Raw genomic sequence first — 18,510 nt, forward strand, 5'->3', positions numbered from 1 at the left:
AAGGTTGAGACATGATGAAAATGCTTGGTTTCTACTATAGCACAAGCTGATGTAATTTGGGACTGCAGGTCTGTCGGTCCATGGGCTATTCCAACACCGGGCCTGACCCCAATACCAAAGAACGCAGGGGTTGCGGGAATCACCGAATACCCACAGTATCGTGGGAAGCATTAACTGAACAGGAACGTAGTTTTGGCATAGTTTTTATGAAGGGTAATAAACCCAGTGCTTCCATTAAGACACTTCTGTCTTTCTTGATGGACTTTCCTTGATCAGATAGTTCCCGTTGTGCTGTGGGTTCCCTTGATTGCCGTTTTTATTTCTGTCATTTAGTTCTTCCTTTGCAGTAATCGGTTCGCCTTTTAGGTAATCCTTTTCCTATGATGATAAACATTTATGTAAGAAGCACTTCTATGATAAAACAGGGACATATTAAATGAAGATGAAAACCAGCACGGTGCAGAGGAAAATAAAACAGGTAATTTAGGTGCCGTTTTATGAGGCTCTTCCTTTCCTCATTCAGATATTGGCTCAAATTGCTGATTTTACATATAAAGTGGCTTTAGAATGTCAAACGACTAGAACAAAAAGTAATGTCATACATCTAACAGCCATCACTTGTGTGAAACCCTTTCAGAGAGAATTCCACAAACTGCCAGACGCAATCGCTTAAAGCTTTTCCGGGAGTTCCAATAGTTTAGCAATGATTTTTCCTGAGATAAGCGATTGGACATTTACTTTTTGTTGACCATCCTGGCACACACACTACAGAGAGACGTAGTTATAAGGGTTGCACACAATAATTATGGTTACGCAAAATTCACATATAAAAACTGCCTGTATTATTCAATCTTGTTTGGGTCATTGCTTAGGCAATACGTTGCTTAAACATTAACACTGAAGACGAGCAACCTCCTGACCGTATTTTCCTTATCTTTACCCCCTTTATAACAACGGCTAGGAACAATCAACAATTAGCAATGGAACTGGGATGAGAGAATGGGGAGGAATAATCATGCAGATTTTGAAAATGGGTTAAGGTAGCAGCTCCCCTGCTACACTGACACATATAATATACATGGTAAGACACCTATATTTTTGCACTGCTATTTAACAACTTTAATAATGAAATATACCCCAGCATTAACATGTATTGCACAGACAGAGATACAGAAGCTCCAGCAGAGTTTGCCTCCAACTTATTCGCGTTGAATCAACACCTCAAGTAGCGCTTACCCTATATTTATCAGCCACTGACTTGTCCTGATCTCTATTACTACTTTTCTTGGATGAGGAGCTCTCCCTCTCTCTTCTGCCCCCGCTGTGTTCTTTTCCTCGTTTTCTGTCTTTCTTACTTTTGCTAAGAAAATAATACACTTAGTAACATCATAAAATGAGGTAAAATCTAGGTATTTTCTGCAATAATGTGAAGGGAGGATATAGGGGATCAATGGATAGAGGTGCTGGGTACAAGAGAAGTGAAAGAAAAAAGAAAACAAAACAATGGCATTTTAGTGGTGACAGTTTTCTTAAAAGAAGCAGATTCGGGATAAAAAAAAATGCACATTCAGTTGAATGATCAGCTAAAGAATATCATGGTGCATAGATGACAACCCCTTAACTATCCCCCCCTGCCCTTTCACTGAATAACCCATGAGCAAAGCAAGGGAAAAAACATGACAACAAACAGTGAGTGGCTTTTAAATATATTTAGTATCTCTCTCCCTCTGGCCCCTAAACCTCTTGCCTTTACTAAAGTCTTGGGTTCACCACGCATGGTACAAAAAGCTTTATTTGATACACGTTTTTCCCCCAATGCATTAAAGCTATAAGTGTGTAGGAGTACCTCCGAGGAGAAGGAGATCTAGAAGACCTTTTCATAGTTTTGGAACTTTTGGGAGATTTTGATAGACTTCGGCTTCTCCTCTTGCGCCTATCCCTAAAATAAAAATAGAAGATTGACAAAACATCAGTAAACCATGTATAATGTTTAAGCCAGAATACACATGGAGAACGTCATCTATACACATTGCTGTAAAAGTGAAAATGAATTGATAGAATAGCCTCTGCTTTGCCTGACAAACTCTTATAGGAGAAAATTAAAGGGGGAAGTCCCATGCATAAAATACAGCAATAGTCTCCCTCACGATCCTGTAGACTTATCTCCCTCTCCCATCGCTTTACAAACGTCTCTCCCCTCCATCAGTCTCTTCACTGGCTGCCTGTGCGCTTCAGGATTCAATTCAAAACCCTATGGCTGTCAAAGGTCTTCATGGCGGTTCCCCCACTTACATCTCCTCACTCATCTCCAGAGACACTTCTACACGGACTCTCCGAGATCTGATGATCTTCTGTCCACTGCTCTGATTTCTACTTCGCATACCTGCTTACAACATCTCTCAAGGGCTGTCCCATCCTCTAGAACAGGTGTGTCCAACCTGCGGCCCTCCAGCTGCTGCAGGACTACATCTCCCATAATGCTCTTTCGGCTAAGGGGCTGGCTGAGGAGGATTGGAGATGTAGCCCTGCAGCAGCTGGAGGGCCGCAGGTTGGATGCCCCGGCTCCAGAATATCCTTCTCTGGCTTATCAGACTCTCTACTTTACTTTCATCCTTAAAAAAAATACCAACTAACACATTAACTCTCTCATTCTCACCTAACTCAACTTTTATAGTTCCTCTCCTTCTTTACAACTAGAAATAGTATTACTTAAATAGCGTTTACAAAGAGGGGCACTCATATGTTTTGTAATCTACCCCAACGGCTTTTTTTCCCCTGTAAATTCAAATTATGTTTTGTCTAGTTGTTATGTCCGGTTTACCGACTGTAAATCATAATACATAGACCTTTCGTAGCGAGTGCCATTCTATCATTTATCATCGGCAGTATCCCAACGAGTCAAGCGGTTTGACTTGTAGCTTGTGCTCAAATAATACAACTAGAAGACCTACAAATGGCTAATATGCAGCTGCATCAAAACATTTTATTCTGCAAAAAATAGAACATATTTCCAAAATAGTGTGGTTTCCTTTTTTTTTTTTTTTTTAAAGTAATACAAATAAATTGGTGGGATTTCCCATTTCAAGTTACCCACCATGTGGGGATGGAGTCTACTCCAAGAACAGAGGGATATGACCTGGACTAGCTACCGCTGCATATTCACATGTTGGATGAATGGATTATTCCAATGAAAACACCGGTGGGCCCGAGGGGCATTTAGCTCAACACTTTAAAAAAAAAAATTCATTTTGGTGAACAGCAAGGATTTTTGTGTTTATTTACATGTGCAAGCTGATCTGTGCGTTACATAATGCTTTAAGTATATATATATATATATATATATATTATATTATATATATATACACACACGTATAAACCTTTATAATACATGTATCTGTATTTGGACATGTGATACATAGATTTCTCCACAATTCTATTCACATTGGTAAATCAGCAGCGAGTGCTAACCTGCTAACACTGCGAGACCTCCGGACAGAGTGCCGGCTTTTGGATGGGCTTCTAGACCGCTTCTCTTTTCTTTTATCATTTTTATCCTTTATCTTTTCTTTTTCCTTAACTTTGCTTTTGTTTTCTCTGTCTTTCTTCTTATCTCTGTTATAGAAAGAACATTGGATATATCATTCAAACAGCATATACCAGGGAAACAATCTACCCATACCCCAAAGGGCACAAGCCAACAGCACCATAATGTACAGGAGGCCCATTGGTTTGTTCAGATTAGCAAGTAAATGAGATGGGGGCTGATTGGCTGGTGAGCTTAGTTAGTTCTTCAGAAACGACTAACAGAACGCACACACAATAACATTTTATATTATATATATATATATATATGATCTGCATCAACGAGGCTGAGAGGTAGGCACATTCTGGCATGACGTTGGAGCACTTTTGGTGTGTGTGGTTACTCTGATTTACACCTTTTCAAAAAGATTGCAAGTTGGTAGTGATTTCCTTTGAGTTTTGACTTTTATATACAGCTAATGAATAGGTTTTTGGTTTTTTTTTTTTATTTACAGTAATGAACTACGGTAATAGGGCACTGAGTTATGCATGGCCATTCTGCAAGGGTCACACATGCCTCAATTTACAAATCAGAAAAAAATCTTTTGAAGTGAATACCTGGAGCGTGATCGGCTTTTTGACCTGTGGCGATCTTTTGATTTTGATCTTTTCTTGTGAGGACTTTTTGATCTCCTTCGTTCTTTATGACTGGATCGTGACCGGTTACGTGATTGGCTTCTGTAGGAAACATTTTATAGAGAATTTTAAAAGAACAGTTCTGTAAAATTTTTGGCAAGTGTGTGAGAAGTGTAGCTAACATTAAGTCCCCCCAAGCCTTGCTGTAACCCGCAAAGTGTTTCTATCTGAAACCTAAGCCATGTCCATTTTCTTCAGCCCGGTGGAGTATGTGTGCGTCAGGGTTCAATTCTGATCTGCGAGCTGCATTAAGAAAGTGTCACGGCCAGGGGAGTAATGGCCATCAGGAATGCGGTCATCTGCACCATTGAGAGATTTGCAATGAAATGTAAGCACTTTCAGCATATATTGACTGTATAGTCTGATAAGAATACAGAAAAGTGCAGCTGTCCAACGCTCCATCCAAAGCAGCTAGAGCCGTCTGTCAGGGGACTTCTCCCAACGACCTGCTCATACTGTACCTTGGGTACAGGGGTGCGTTCAATTTAAAGTAGCTACATAGTGTCGTATACCGGTGTTTTGAATGTGATCTTTTCCTCCTTGATCGAGATTTTGAACGGGAACGTGATCGTGTTTTTGAGAGTTTCTGATTTAACTTATCAACAGGCTTTCCAGTCTCTGTAATGAGAAACAATAATGTCAAACTCAATCATAATCACAAAACAATAATAAGCATTAGCATTTAATAAGGCACGGAACTTGTTGTTACATTATACACAAAATTAGAAGAAGGGGTAAAGATATACCTGGCTCAATAGCTTCTGATATTAATGACTGGGCTTCCCGGACACGCTTCATCACCTCTTCTAGCTCCTTAGCGGCTGCTTGAGGTGTTAACTCAGGTGGTTTGACTATTGCATTATTTGAGTGGTTTATCCTTGAAATGGAGAACAAGATTGCATTTTAAAACAAAGACACCGAGTACAATTACATTACATCTAGAAAGTTAGAAAAAAGTTTTTTAGTAAGACATTTATAGCATATGGGATACTGGCTGTAAAAAACTACAGTACTCTTGAGCCAAGCATTACTTTTAATTAGAATTAATGGCACTTGAATTGAAATGAATACATACTTGAGAGGCCTGTCCCCAAACATAACTCCATTGAACGCGAGGGCTCTTGCCACAGAATTCTGGTCTGAAAACTCTACAAAAGCAAACCGCGTGGGCTGCGTCTCGTCCCCTGCCATGCGGACGAAGCGAACATCTCCTACTTGCTTAAAGAACTCAAGCAGCTGTTCTGCGGTAGTGGTCTGAAAGACAAAGTTTAAAAACACTGTTTATAAAAAAATAAAAAAAAGAAGCTTCTTTCACAACCACATTAATATTAGGAAGGAAAAAGGTATAAAAGCTAAGTTCACCATGTTTTAGTTATTTACTTTTACAACAAAGTACAATGCACAAACCTAAAACAATTTACTGGGTCTGGAAGTCCCATCTACAGGGAGTCCACATTTGACTGTTAAAACACAGATTGCTAATCTTATCCATCATCTAGGACACCATGATTGGTTTACAGATAAATCTGAATTTTGCCTACAGACCAACAGAAATAAAATCTTACCTGGGAATTTAGGTTTCCAACATAAATTGTCCTCCTAATTTCATCAACCTTTGTCGGATCTACATTACCCATCAAAGGTGGCTGAGTCAGGTCAGCAAGGGTATTGATGGTGGATGTTAAAGCCGGAATTACCGGGGTCAGAGAAGGTAGAACAGGTTCCAGCTGTGTTGGTAATGTTGCTGCCAATGTCGTAAATGGAACACTTAGCTGTCGGGGGAAAAAAAAAAAATCTACTTTATGCATGAAAAGTTCAAGGGCGTGTTTACAGTGTGTTAGGGATATGAGACAAAATAGGCAAAACCAATATTTCGTCACACACACAAAATAACGACGCTACCAAATACTGTAGTACCACTTCCACAATATTAATTTAAGGAGATACCCTATATTTTATCTCCGATCCTAAATTCTTTCAGATCGCCGAAAATTATAATTCAAATTAGATAGATATCGCCACGATAGTCAATAAAAAATATTATTTATTGTAAACATAATTTATAAAATATCTATGAGTCACACAGTGCATAATATAAAACACAAAATTCTTAAAACATGTCAAAAATGAATCAATTCAAATACAGTATATTATCGATAGTTATCAATATGAATCGTTATTTTATGAGTCTAACACACAATTTCCAGTCCACTCAGCAACCAAAAATTGATAATAATCAGGGCAGTAATAAAATATCACTATTTCTCTTATATTAGTTTAACTAATATGACAAATTAAAAATAATTTAATTGTGTCTAAGAGTATTAGTGAAGTTCCTAATAGATGCAAATGATGTCAAACTTCATCTACAGGTAAAAATACCTTTTCATTATTGTTATTATCACGGATCATAAGCTGCAGTCTCACAAGCCGTCATATACAATAATGCAATATACTATTTCCCGGAAACAGGGTATTCTATACGAAGAAGACAAAATTCGCCTCTATTCAGAATAATAAAACAATTATATTTACCACCACTTGTTGCTGTTGTCCAACTGGTCCTTGTAGAAACTAATCCAGATTCATTGTCAAGAAATTAAGTGGGCAAGAATATAACTTTCTACAAATTATATAGGTTAGGACTCCAAGTAACTCTAAGAGTGAAATATGGTGCCAGGATCTTAAGATTCCAATCCTCTGGGGTAAATTTGGTGAATAAGTCTGTCAGGGTCTGTCCATTTCAGGGTGCGATTTTTTTTTTTTTTATTAAAGACATAAGCTTTTAAAGACAGGGCTTATTATCATAGCCTCCACCTTTTGATTGGAATTCTCCAATCATAACGGTGGGTTTTACCCATTATAATTAGGATTTCTACTCATATTTACACCGTTGTAATTTCTTAATTTACCTGTGAGAGACGCTCTGGTCTAAGAATTAACTTAAAACCATTACATATGTGTTTGGAATTTATCCTTGGTCACCCTAATCGCCAGGTGTTACCTCCTAGATAGTAACTCAGGCCTTGGTAGTCTTACGACGTATCCCCCATTCCAAATTACATTTCTAAGGATATGCAGCGTCTACTCCTTAACTTTCTCATGGAAGATAACATTAATTGTATCATATATACGCTGAAACATCATTATACATGAATACTCCTTTGTTCTCAATTATAGAGGGAACAAGGACAAAAAGAAATAATCACTATATGATTAAATAAAATGGCTCTAACTCCATTTTGTGTAAAATCACAGAACATAGAAATACATGTTTTCTGTGATAAAATATCTGACAAGTGGCAATGATCGTGGTCAGAATATACAAATACGTGGCATGTATACGTTGCAATAAATTATGGAAATTGAGAGTAATACCCTTCCATAATAGTTTGACCTTGACCGGCAAATATAAAGGAGTACTTCCCCTACCCTAGAGTACCCAGCAGAGTCAAAAAAATCAAGATGTAAAAACCAGTGGCACCCTCTACCACATGGTAAGTAGATACCAAATTATATTTCTTGCACTTTATTACTAATGGAGAAAAGGAGGGCAATGTCCATTATGAAGTTACACTGCTTGGTAGTAACACTCGTGGCTTTGATAAAGCCAGTGCCTTGTGTCTTTGGGTCTTTGCTAGGTGATGGTTGCTTATCCTGGGTTTGTGAGAAAGGGCAAGGAACGTCTATTTTTCACCAGAAAGTTAAATAGCCGGCAAACACTGAATTTCCCTGTAGTTTGTACACATTCAATACCCGTAAAAAGCATTAATCCTCTGACAAAGCTTATCTTCTCCTACACCTGTAGAGGTCATGACAAGAGTAGCTCATTCAACAGTGAGGAGAACAATATTCTTCGTGATAACAGCTGGCAGCAGATAAGCTCCATAAAAAGAAACAGAACGGTCTACTTTGACTACACCCATTGCTCAACTTAATACAAGCTATTCAAACAAAACCCATGATCATATCCAAGGCCGTCACCCAGATAGAAGATCAACTTCCAGATTCCTTAAAGGAACGGTCAAACCATCGTTTTTTCTCCTTGATAAGGGCGTTTGTTCACGCCGAAACCGGTCAGTGTTTCCAGAAATAGAGGAGTTTTCTGTTTTTGACTATTATCCTGGCTGCGTTTTCTGCTTTTCATCATATTCATGATTGAAGGCGATACATTTGTATCCAGTGACTACCTACCAGTGTTCCCTCTAAACTGTGCGCTTGTGCGCGTGCACATAGCTTTTTTTAGAGAGCGCACACGTCCAAAAATTGTGCGCACAACAGTGTTTCCCAAAAATAGAAAAAAAATAATTTTTGAAACTTTATGCGGCGCCGATATTGTGCGCACAAAATTTTTGCTCTGTGAAACTTTTTGCACAAGAGACATTTTCTGCGCACGCCAACTAACAAAAATTAGATGGAACATTGCTATCTACTCCTCTGTTTTCCCTGTCTTTCTCATTGAGAGCTTTTTGCATAAGTAGGATATAACAGAACAATTTGACTTACAGAAACAAGAGGTGAGGAGGGCCCTGCTCAAAGGAGCTTACAATCTATGAGGATTTAGGCTAAATAACACAAGAGGTGAAAGTGTAAAAGAGCATTAATGTGTAAGTTCCTTGGGGTCCTTAAAGTCCATTGAAGGACCAGAAAGCAGGGAAAAGATAAGCTGGAGGAGGGTATTCCAGAGGGTAGAGAGCAGCCCTTGAAAAATCTTGTAAGCCTGCATGAGAACTAGAAATCAGGAACAGAGGAAAAGCACAACCAGACATGAGTGTATTTGGAGATGAGTGAGGAGATGAAAGTAGGGGAACCGCCATGAAGAGCTTAAGAGTCAATATTCTGAAAAGAATCCTGGAGTGCACAGGCAACCAGAGAGGAGATTGAGAGGCGTTAGTGAAACAATGGGTAAGAGTATAGACCATGATGGATTGTAAAGGGGCAAGAGGTATGTGATAGAGACCAGTGAAGATAGAGCTAGAAAGACAGGAGATAAGGGCATGAACAAGAACTTCAGTTGCATCTTGTGTTAGGAAGGGAAAATGCAGGTCATGCCTTTAAGACTGAGATAGCAGTTAAAAAAAACCCCAGAATGGATGCGAGATGAACGCATTATTAACAGTGAGGGAAATTGATGAGTAAATGTTAGCATTGGAGAGAGGGGGAAAGAAGTTTGGTTTTAGAGATATTAAGTGTTAGGAATCATGCAGACATCCAGAGGCAAGGCAGTTAGTTACACGATCTAAGAGGGAGGGAGATCAGGAGTGTTATCTGCATAATACAGGGTAAACGGAGAACATGAGGGGTCCTAGAACTGAGCATTGTGGTACCCCCAAACGATACGAGGAAGAGGAGAGAAAGTGTTAGTGGAAAAGGAGACGCTGCAGGTGGGATCAGAAAGGTAGGGTGTGTGAGAGCAGTGTCACAGAAGCCAAGATAGGGACACGTTTGTAGAAAAGAGTGTTCTACAGTGTCAAAAGCAGCAGAAAGGTCCAACAATTGGCATTGAGTAGTGGCCCTTAGATTCAGTCACGAGAAAATTTGTAACTTTAGAAGAATGTTGACGGAATACAGATTGGAGAGGGTCAAGTAAAGAATTGTAAAAGAGAAACTTAGTTGATGTATATAATCCATTCAAGAAGCTTGGAGGGCAGAGGAAGTAAAGGGATGGGAGAGTAGTAGGAAAGAACAGCAGGGTCTAGGGAGGGTTTTTTCAAGGTAGGAGTTATAGTAGCATGCGTGATGGAGGATGACACAGAACCAGTAGAAAAGGAAAGACTGAAGGTACAACAAAAGCAGTTAAGAGAGACTGGGAAAAATTAGAGGGGACAGGATTGAGGGGAATCGGGGTTGGCAAGAGGAATGGAGAAGAGCAGGTGATAAGAGAACAGGTATAGATACATGTATTAGCTGGGCCAGAGGATGGTATACAACAGCAATGTGTAAATCAAGGTGCCAATGAATAGCCGAATATTGCACAACTGCTCCATTCAGGGATAAACACTTTTTATAACTTTCAGTACTTACAGATGCTAAGGGAGATGGCGTCGGAGTTGGAGTTGGAATAGGAAGCAGACCTGCCCCAGGGAGCAGGCTAGATAATGGAGTAGCAGGAGCCAAGAGGGAGAGGGCCTTCGTTTCTTCCGGTATCTTACCTGCAGAGGCAATTTCAAGGTATTAGAACTGGAAAACGTGTGATGTTGGTAATACATTTGATTTTAATAACCCTGGTACTATGCAAAACAAAAAACAAAAAACGAACTAAAAAGAACCTTAGTAAGAAAGAATAATAAACTGATCTTTTGTCTCCCATCCTAATTTATCAATCTGCCCTACAAGGAAAAACAAAAGTGAGCAAAACTTCAAATAATTAAATCTCAATAATGGAATGTTATGTTAAAACTGAATAGACAATTATTTAACACTTTGAGCTATGGGTCACCTGTACTGGAAACTTAAGGTTCATGAACCAAACGATATCAAGCATGGAGGCTTTTCCCAGGACGGAGTTTTCACGGTGATCGAAAGTTGTGTTACACATGACAACCGTTCGTGTTGGCTGCATCACTAATAGCACACAGAACATCAGATACAGAAAAGAAGAACATTTTTTAAAGTTTAATCCCCAGATATTGCAAATTACCAATTTTATTTAAAAAAAAAAAAAACACAAAAAAGGAAAAAAAAAATATAAGAAAATGGGAGAAAGAAAACAAGTGCTACATATGATTACTTCCCTCTCCAGAAAATGTTAATTTTTCCTTTGGGTAAATGGCACAAAGTTTTTGTGATGAAGTCAAACCTTCACTGTTAAAGATGTACAGGTGTCTGCTTAAAACCCATACAAATATCATTTAAACCCGCTAAAGGGAACAACCTCCAGTAACTGCTGTCTTAAAGTGATAGTCTGCCTATTTTGAACTCCAGGAGCAAAAGGTTAGACAGCATTTTTTATTATCCTAAAGTATGTTTGATCCCTTTTTTATGTAAATTATCTGAACTTTCTTGAAGCACCCGGAATGTCTTTTTGTCATAGCTGTGCCTGTTCTATGTATATCATCTCTTAATTCTAGTCCTGTTAGCTTGATGGCGGCATGTTGTGCCACTGAGCAGGACTGACGCCAGCAGTGTACCCCGTCACTAGAGGGGAAAACACAAACGCAGAGGATGCTGCCAACTCCCCTGCAGTCAGAAAAACCTTCTGCCTTCTTTAAATGATGGCAGCAGCTATTCCCGCTTCAGATTACTAGCGGACGTTCAGGCTTTTTAGATTCCATCGCTTTCAAAAGTTTGGGAGAAGGGGACTGGTGGTTCTATGTAATCATTCCAAACCCAAATCTAACATTAGCAAAGAGCTCTACTAATATTAAGAAAACTATGAGCATTGGCTTTCGTGACCACGCAATTAAATGGGACACACAAAAGAATCTTCCACTTTCACGGCTGCCCAAGGTCGGCTCCAGCACTGTTTTTGTGGTGAATGCATTTTACTACATGCACATCAGTGTAGGCACTGCTTACTTACAAGTGTTAGAAAATAATTTCACTTTCTGCACATGCTCAGGATCACTCCCAGTCTAATCAATGAAAGTGGCAAGCAATCGGATCAATATCTGAACACTGACTTTAACGGGAATGCTACAGAGCATGTGCCCGAAGTACGTTTACCGTTTGCTGCTTTAGGAGACAGGGAAGGAGTTTAAATGCAACAGAAGTCTAATTTTCTATCTTCAATAACAGAACTCAAGAAAAAAACGGCTAATGGACTCTTTAAAATAAAAGGGGGACAATGAAACCAACAAAAAAGATAGTATTTTAGGGAGAAAAACACTATACTGTAAAATGTCAATGTTTTCTAAAAACAAATTTGTTTCAAAAAAAGAGAACTGCATGTGTAAGGTATTGGGAAAACATCAAAAGTCTATAAACGGCTGTAACATTTAATTACATTAAATCTAATGATATATCTAAATATATATATTATTCCTCCTAACAGATACTGCCTCCAAACCGGACACAGCAGTTTAAAATCTAAATGTTAATATGCAGTTTATTTAGCTTTTGACATTGTAAGTTGCCCCCCGACATGACAGCACAGCACTCCCACCTCGCTTTGTGGCTCTGGGTAGCTGAGACTGAATAATGCGACTCAATAAGTTAGTTTTCCAATATGTAGACCCACTCTGCAGTGTGAGGGAATGGCTAGACAGGAGCAAGCATTGCCACGGACAATACAGACCAGCAATCTTCCCCAACCCGCTATAAATGAGGAGATAAGGTAGCAGACAGGGTGCGGGGAGACTTATTACATCATGTCACTAAGCGTCTGCTGAACAGGAAACTGTATAATGGGACTTGCTTTTAGGATTGTGAGATAATAGCCTCGTGGGAAACAACCCATGAACTAGCCCTATAGGACCCTATCTTTGCTGCTAGTACACTTTTAATGCTAAAAAGTACATATGTAAGCCCCGATTTCTCATAGGGTTGAGCTAAGTGAGTGGGCACTAACGTGAAAACCTGCAGAGGGCCGCAGCTGTATTAAGTTTACTTGAGTGTAGCATTCAATTTCACATTTTATGTCAGGTATAATTAAAACAAATACATCTCTGGGTCACAGGTATTTTCTTATTTCTAGCCATATCTCTACACCACACTTACCTAACATATATATAATATAGAAAAAGGGAACATAGAAACACAGAATGCGATGACAGATAAGAACCATTCACCCCATCTACTCTGCACACACAAGCAAAATTACAGGAGCAACAGCACACAAATATATCACCATCTCTACAATTTAACAGCCACTCTGTAAATAATACAGATTTCCACACGGAGCTGTGATTACATGCAGTGCCAGGAGTCAGACATTTCACACACCAGTTGTTCTAGATTAAAGGGGATTTAATAGCATTTAATGTTAAACACAAAGGCTTGTATATATATATATAAATGATCTGCTTATGAGTTTGCCTGCATTTAATCGTTATTTTAAGTAACACATATTTAAAGGTAGTTAAGCTCCCCAGGTTATGGTTCAGCTTTTATACACACACGTGTGTATATATATATATATATATATATATATATATATATATATATATATATATATATATATATATACACACACACACACACACACCTCTGTATTTAAACATAGAACAAGGAAGTTATTTGGGATCCAAACAAAATACAATTTTAGCAAAAGTACACATTGGTAATAAATTAGATATTGATTAAAACAAAAGAAAAAAAAAAAAACAATAAAAAAAAAACAAAAAAAAAAAACACACAGAGACAGGGCGTCCATCTTCGGCAGTCAGACTCCGAGCTCATCCTCACATGAAGGTTTCCCTTGACGGCTGGTTTAGTGGCATGGCAAACTGTGCCTTACTCAAGCAAGTGTAACAGGTCTGCCTTGGCCAGGCTAGTCATCTAGTAATGCACATATATCACATAGGAAAAGAAAAAAGAAAAAAAAACAAAAAAAGAAAAAAAAAAAACATACAAAACCAAATTGTTAAAATTCATCTAATTTTGAGATGTGGAAATAACAGAAAATTAAGTGTCTAAACACTAAATATATATGACCTTCAGAGTCTGAAGTGTCATTCGCACAGGGAACACAGGTAAAAAGTATTTTGTTTTTTAGGCAAGCATAATTTATACATAATCCCCACATTTTCAGTTGAATGCATCATTTCTTTTGTAGGAAGTACAGGTTGGGGCCTTAATGCAGTTCTACATACAGTCACTCGGTGGCTCCAAATAAAATGAAATAATTTAGTTACCCGTGGCAAGAACTAGCATTACTGGGGCATGCGCGGCAGTGGAAAACATGTCCTTTCTTCCCGTAATCAAAGTAATAAACAGGAAGGGCATAATATTCTGGCAGAAATTGGGATAAACCAATCAATTAAATAAATTTAGTAAATTTGGCTCAGTTCACATACAATGAGTCAGAACAGCAAACCCAGTGAATAGCTCTAACAAAATACATATCGGCAGCTTAAAGCGATTTAAGATACAGTAACAGATTTTAATCATGGTAACAAAAGTGAAGTGGTTTCTGGGGGGGGGCTATTCCCGACACTACATGGTGCCTTCATTTACAGAACATCTGACGCCAAAGACAAAGGCGCCAACCAGCGCCACATTAGGTCTGCGGTGGGTGTTTTTGATCATAAGAACTGGAGACCTTTGAGCAACAAAGATCCCTTTATACCACATAATGTTATTCTCTTCCCACGGTGCTGGGTCATTTAAATACACAAATTTTAATGTAATAAAAGGAAAAAAGAAAAGTCTTTTAACTTCATATAACAGTCCTATGCTGCCCTGCAACTTCTCAGGACAAAACATGTTCAAAGAAGCCCTCTTCAACACCGACTGGCAGAGGCTACACGAGTACACTGCGGGTTAGCCCGATAATGAAGTGTGACTGTAAAACCCGCATAAACCATAGTCAGTAATGTAACGCCACACGTGCCTTCAGTAACCTTTATGCCACTGCGAGGGAACAGCAGTCATAGGGGGACACAGACACAGTTTTGGCATGTTTTCCTTAATTATTCTAGAAGGGAGTTTTGCAGCATCTGGATTATTAACAAAATGCAGCAAAGATTTAGTTTTTTTCTTTTGTATTAAGAATGCCTGCTTAGTGACAAAATAGTCAGAAAATGCTGTACTTATCGACAACATCAATAAATGCGTAACAAAAGCAACATGCCATTACACATGGTGCTGATTAACAGGGATTTCACAATTTCTTAACAGATTTCTAAATGTGACATTTTAGTTAATCGTTGGAAGCCACAAACTGCCCCAAACATTACTTGCCGACCGCTTTACCGCAAACAAAAGGCATCGGGAGCTTAGCATTTAAGCATCTGTCATAATGTGAAGACTTCAGAGGTAATGCAGGGATCAGACATGCAAAACCGTCCCCTCAATCAGGGCTTTTAAAATAAATGAGATAAAATGTGTCCTTTTAAATCTGTAGGGCAGCATTCACTGGACTTTAACTATATCTTGCCTTTAAAATCTGGGAGGTTCTGATAACACAAACAGGAAAACTGAAAAAAGAGAAGAATTCGCTCAACAGAAATGTAATTGCCTCGCAGGTTAATGCGTTTCCACCAATCAAATGACTTACAGAATCTAAGAAATGGTTTTAGATTTTAGAAATGACGTCACTAAACAACAAAGTTTAGAAAACCAACCCCTTTAAAGACTTCAGGATATAAATCTCATACCCTCTATTCCCTAAATAACAATCCCAAATGTATCCGATCATTCTCTCCCGCGCATGAAAGATGCGCCAGTTATCAGCGTGCATTTAAGAGGAATTGAGTACAGAAACCAACACGAGGAATACCAACCTTCTGCACATGGAACAACTATCAGAGCTCTGTCAATAAAAACCGTGTTAGTTAGATGCTGGGCCACACCGACACTTGAAGAGTCACGATACTTAATATAACATACTTTGGAGGAAAAAGCAAGGGGTGCATTGCTGAAAAATAAAAAAGAAGCACAATTAGTGTTTGTGACACAGTTACACAGACATTATTCTTTTAATAATTATTTCATTGAATTTGTCCCGCTTAAGAGGGATAGGAAATAGATGTATTTGAACATTGAAAAAATAATCAGACCCCAATTATACTGTAGATAAAATGCATCAGGCAACTAAGCGGGTAATAGTACCCTACTAACTAAACAAAGTACTTTCTGCTTACTGTCCCTCTGTGTAGTTCACGTGTCCCCAGCCCCATATAATTACATATGATAAGACACGGAGTAAAATGCAGATGAACAGCTGCACAAAGCCCCCTCGCTCCTTCCGTTCCAGCAGTGAAGCATTAGAATCCCCCTTAGAAACGCCATTCCCGGTCACTGTGATTTAAGCGTGTAAACCGCTGTCTCATTCATAATCCTTTACAACGAGGCAGCTGATTCTGGAGCGCATTGGCAACAGAGGGACAGTAAACATTCACAGTAACTTTGCAATCGACAAGACGGATTGCTGCCAGTGAAACAGATTCTTATATTTGTTGGTGTTCTTTAACGTTTCTAATCCTTTGGGCGGAAAGAATAAAATCGCATCTGCTATGGGTTATTTGCTAAGCATTTAGTTGACAGTTTGTGGAACAGTACCTTTAAGAATCAAATTATCCCACGTTATTTACTAATAAAGCAAAGCTGTCTGAATTTGTAATCTACATGAGAAGAGATAAATAGCAGGAAAGTATTAAACATTTTGTACAATAAAGTGGAATCGAGCTGCTTTTACATTAACAAAAAAATGCATTCTGTCATTGAACTGCAGCAATGAAGTGTTACTAGCCCACTAGCCACTGCAAGTACACAATGGGGAAGCTGCAGCGAACACTTCAGAGTCCAAATTCTCTACCTGCACAAAACAGAAGGCGTCAAACTAATGCTGTTCGCTGATTGTCTAGAACGTCCATGCTCGGAATAAGTAGGTATGCATAGAGCGATCTAGAAAGTCTATATGACTAATCTTACTAAATACGACAATCGTTTCCTGCGAGACGACGGGGGGTTTCACGGCTACGAAGCACCCAAATTAATACAGCCTGGTTTCTGAGACTTTCCAGCCCAAAACAGCTTTATAGACAGATCTATATGCAATATATATATATCCGCGTATGCTGAGCGCACACTATATATACAGACCCTCCACATCGGTTTCTGACAAGCAGTCTCCTCGCATCGTATAAATAAAATGTAGAAACCGAGAATACGATCAAGGTTTCGACTTAGAGCGTAATAACATCAAACACGTGACATGAAGGACATGTTGTATGAAGTGCAGCTTCGCAGTAAACGGGGTTCAATGAGCAAAGCAGTGCTAATGCGGACTAAGCTGCTAAGGGGGAGTTTGCAGGGGAATCTTGTTCACCTTCTTGACTTCACTTTACGTTATGAACGGACAGTCCCTTCTGCTGCTGGCCTGTATAATGTATAGTTAAACCAGCATGATTTCACCGGGCTCCTTACACACTGAATTATGCATTATACAGGGCCAGCTCAGCCATTCTCGCTGTACAAATTCCAGTCACTATACATTATACAGTAAACAGACTGCTAAACCTGCCCCTCGTTCCCACTCCTCCGCTATTTCTCTGCGATTTCCCTTCCTCTTTGCCAATACTACCCTATAATAAAACCCACCCCCTTCTCCCACTAGGCCTCCCACACTCACTCGGGTGGATAGAGCCGCAGCTCATCGATGTCCCCTAAGAAAGAGAATAACGTTCGCATCTGTTCGCTGGTAACGACGGCGGACAGGTTGGTGACCTGGATCACCGACGTCTGGCCGCAGCTCATGGCTGAGAGGAATACAGTACAGAGAGGTCGAAACCACAAGCACAGCACCGCTTCTACCACAGAGATAAGGCACTGATAGAATGGCACCGGAAACTGAATAGCCGCTCTGTCTCATCCGAATAATTCTATTACTGCCCCCAAGAGGCCACAGTGCTAACGACACCATGAAACCTAACGAAGACATTCTGCGAGTGGAGGACCGCGGCGCCCAGTGACCTTGTTGCCGTTAGGGACCTTCACAAATCCTATTAATGTAGCAGGATATGCATTTACTGCTCGTCTTGTAATTCCACACAGAAAATGCTACATCAGGAACCACAGGATCTCTCCTTTTGGCGCCTGAAAGCGGCTCTGAGCAGACATTTGCCACGTTGGAAGCAAATATGTTAAAAAAAAATTAAAAAAAATCCCATCATGGCCCTATCTCTGCCCCTCTCCCTACAGCTTGTGTCTTAACCCCATTCCCTGTAGGCTGTGAGTGTGCGAGCCGGGCCCGCTTTACCTCATATACCGGTTTCTCTTAGTCTGCCGGTTCTAGTTCTGTCACCGCGTAAAATGTTGGTGTTAAATACTTTTCAAGACAATAGCGCATCGCTCAACACAACAGCCATCTGCTCTGTCAACTTTTCCTGATATCTCTATTACTGTTGACAACTCCACTATCCAGCCAACAGACCAGGTTAGCTGCCTTGGTATTACCCTCATCCCTCACATCCAGTCCCTCACCAAATCCTGCCGCCTCCACCTTAGAAACATCTCCCAAATCCGCCCTTTCCTCAAACAAGAAACCACCAAGTTACTAATCCACTCCTTTGTGATATCCCGCCTTGATTTTTCTCTCCCGCCTTTTACCGCTTCAATCCGTCCTCAACACTGCAGCCAGATTCATTTTTCTCTGCCGCCGTTCCTCATCTGCTGCTCCACTATGCCAAT

At 39.6% G+C, this 18,510-nt stretch overlaps 1 protein-coding gene across 1 annotated transcript; it reads right to left on the reverse strand.

Annotated features, from left to right (window-relative positions):
• Nucleotides 1–234: 234 nt before the first annotated feature.
• Nucleotides 235–17,577, reverse strand: LOC149285504 (uncharacterized). Its single transcript, XM_089495274.1, has 12 exons — nt 17,453–17,577; nt 15,603–15,736; nt 10,243–10,370; nt 5,784–5,990; nt 5,294–5,472; nt 4,965–5,095; nt 4,731–4,836; nt 4,141–4,260; nt 3,469–3,612; nt 1,847–1,939; nt 1,237–1,360; nt 235–378 (listed from the first exon to the last, which is right to left on the reverse strand). The coding sequence occupies exons 1-12, from the start codon at nt 17,575–17,577 to the stop codon at nt 235–237; spliced, it is 1,635 nt and encodes a 544-aa protein (XP_089351400.1).
• Between the last annotated feature and the right edge of the window lie 933 nt (nt 17,578–18,510).

The sequence above is a fragment of the Sceloporus occidentalis genome, unplaced genomic scaffold (assembly GCF_023333645.1).
Source record: "Sceloporus occidentalis isolate IW3139 unplaced genomic scaffold, rSceOcc1.0.p SCAF_78, whole genome shotgun sequence".
Classification (NCBI taxonomy): Eukaryota; Metazoa; Chordata; class Lepidosauria; order Squamata; family Phrynosomatidae; genus Sceloporus; species Sceloporus occidentalis.

Excerpts from the sequence above, each read along its gene's own strand:
- LOC149285504 (XM_089495274.1), bottom strand. The coding sequence starts at position 17,577 with ATGAGCTGCGGCCAGACGTCGGTGATCCAGGTCACCAACCTGTCCGCC. Across the intron at positions 5,473-5,783 it reads TTGGAAACCTAAATTCCCAG|ACCACTACCGCAGAACAGCT; the intron begins GTAAGATTTTAT and ends TTTGTCTTTCAG. Across the intron at positions 1,361-1,846 it reads AGATCTCCTTCTCCTCGGAG|CAAAAGTAAGAAAGACAGAA; the intron begins GTACTCCTACAC and ends TTATTTTCTTAG.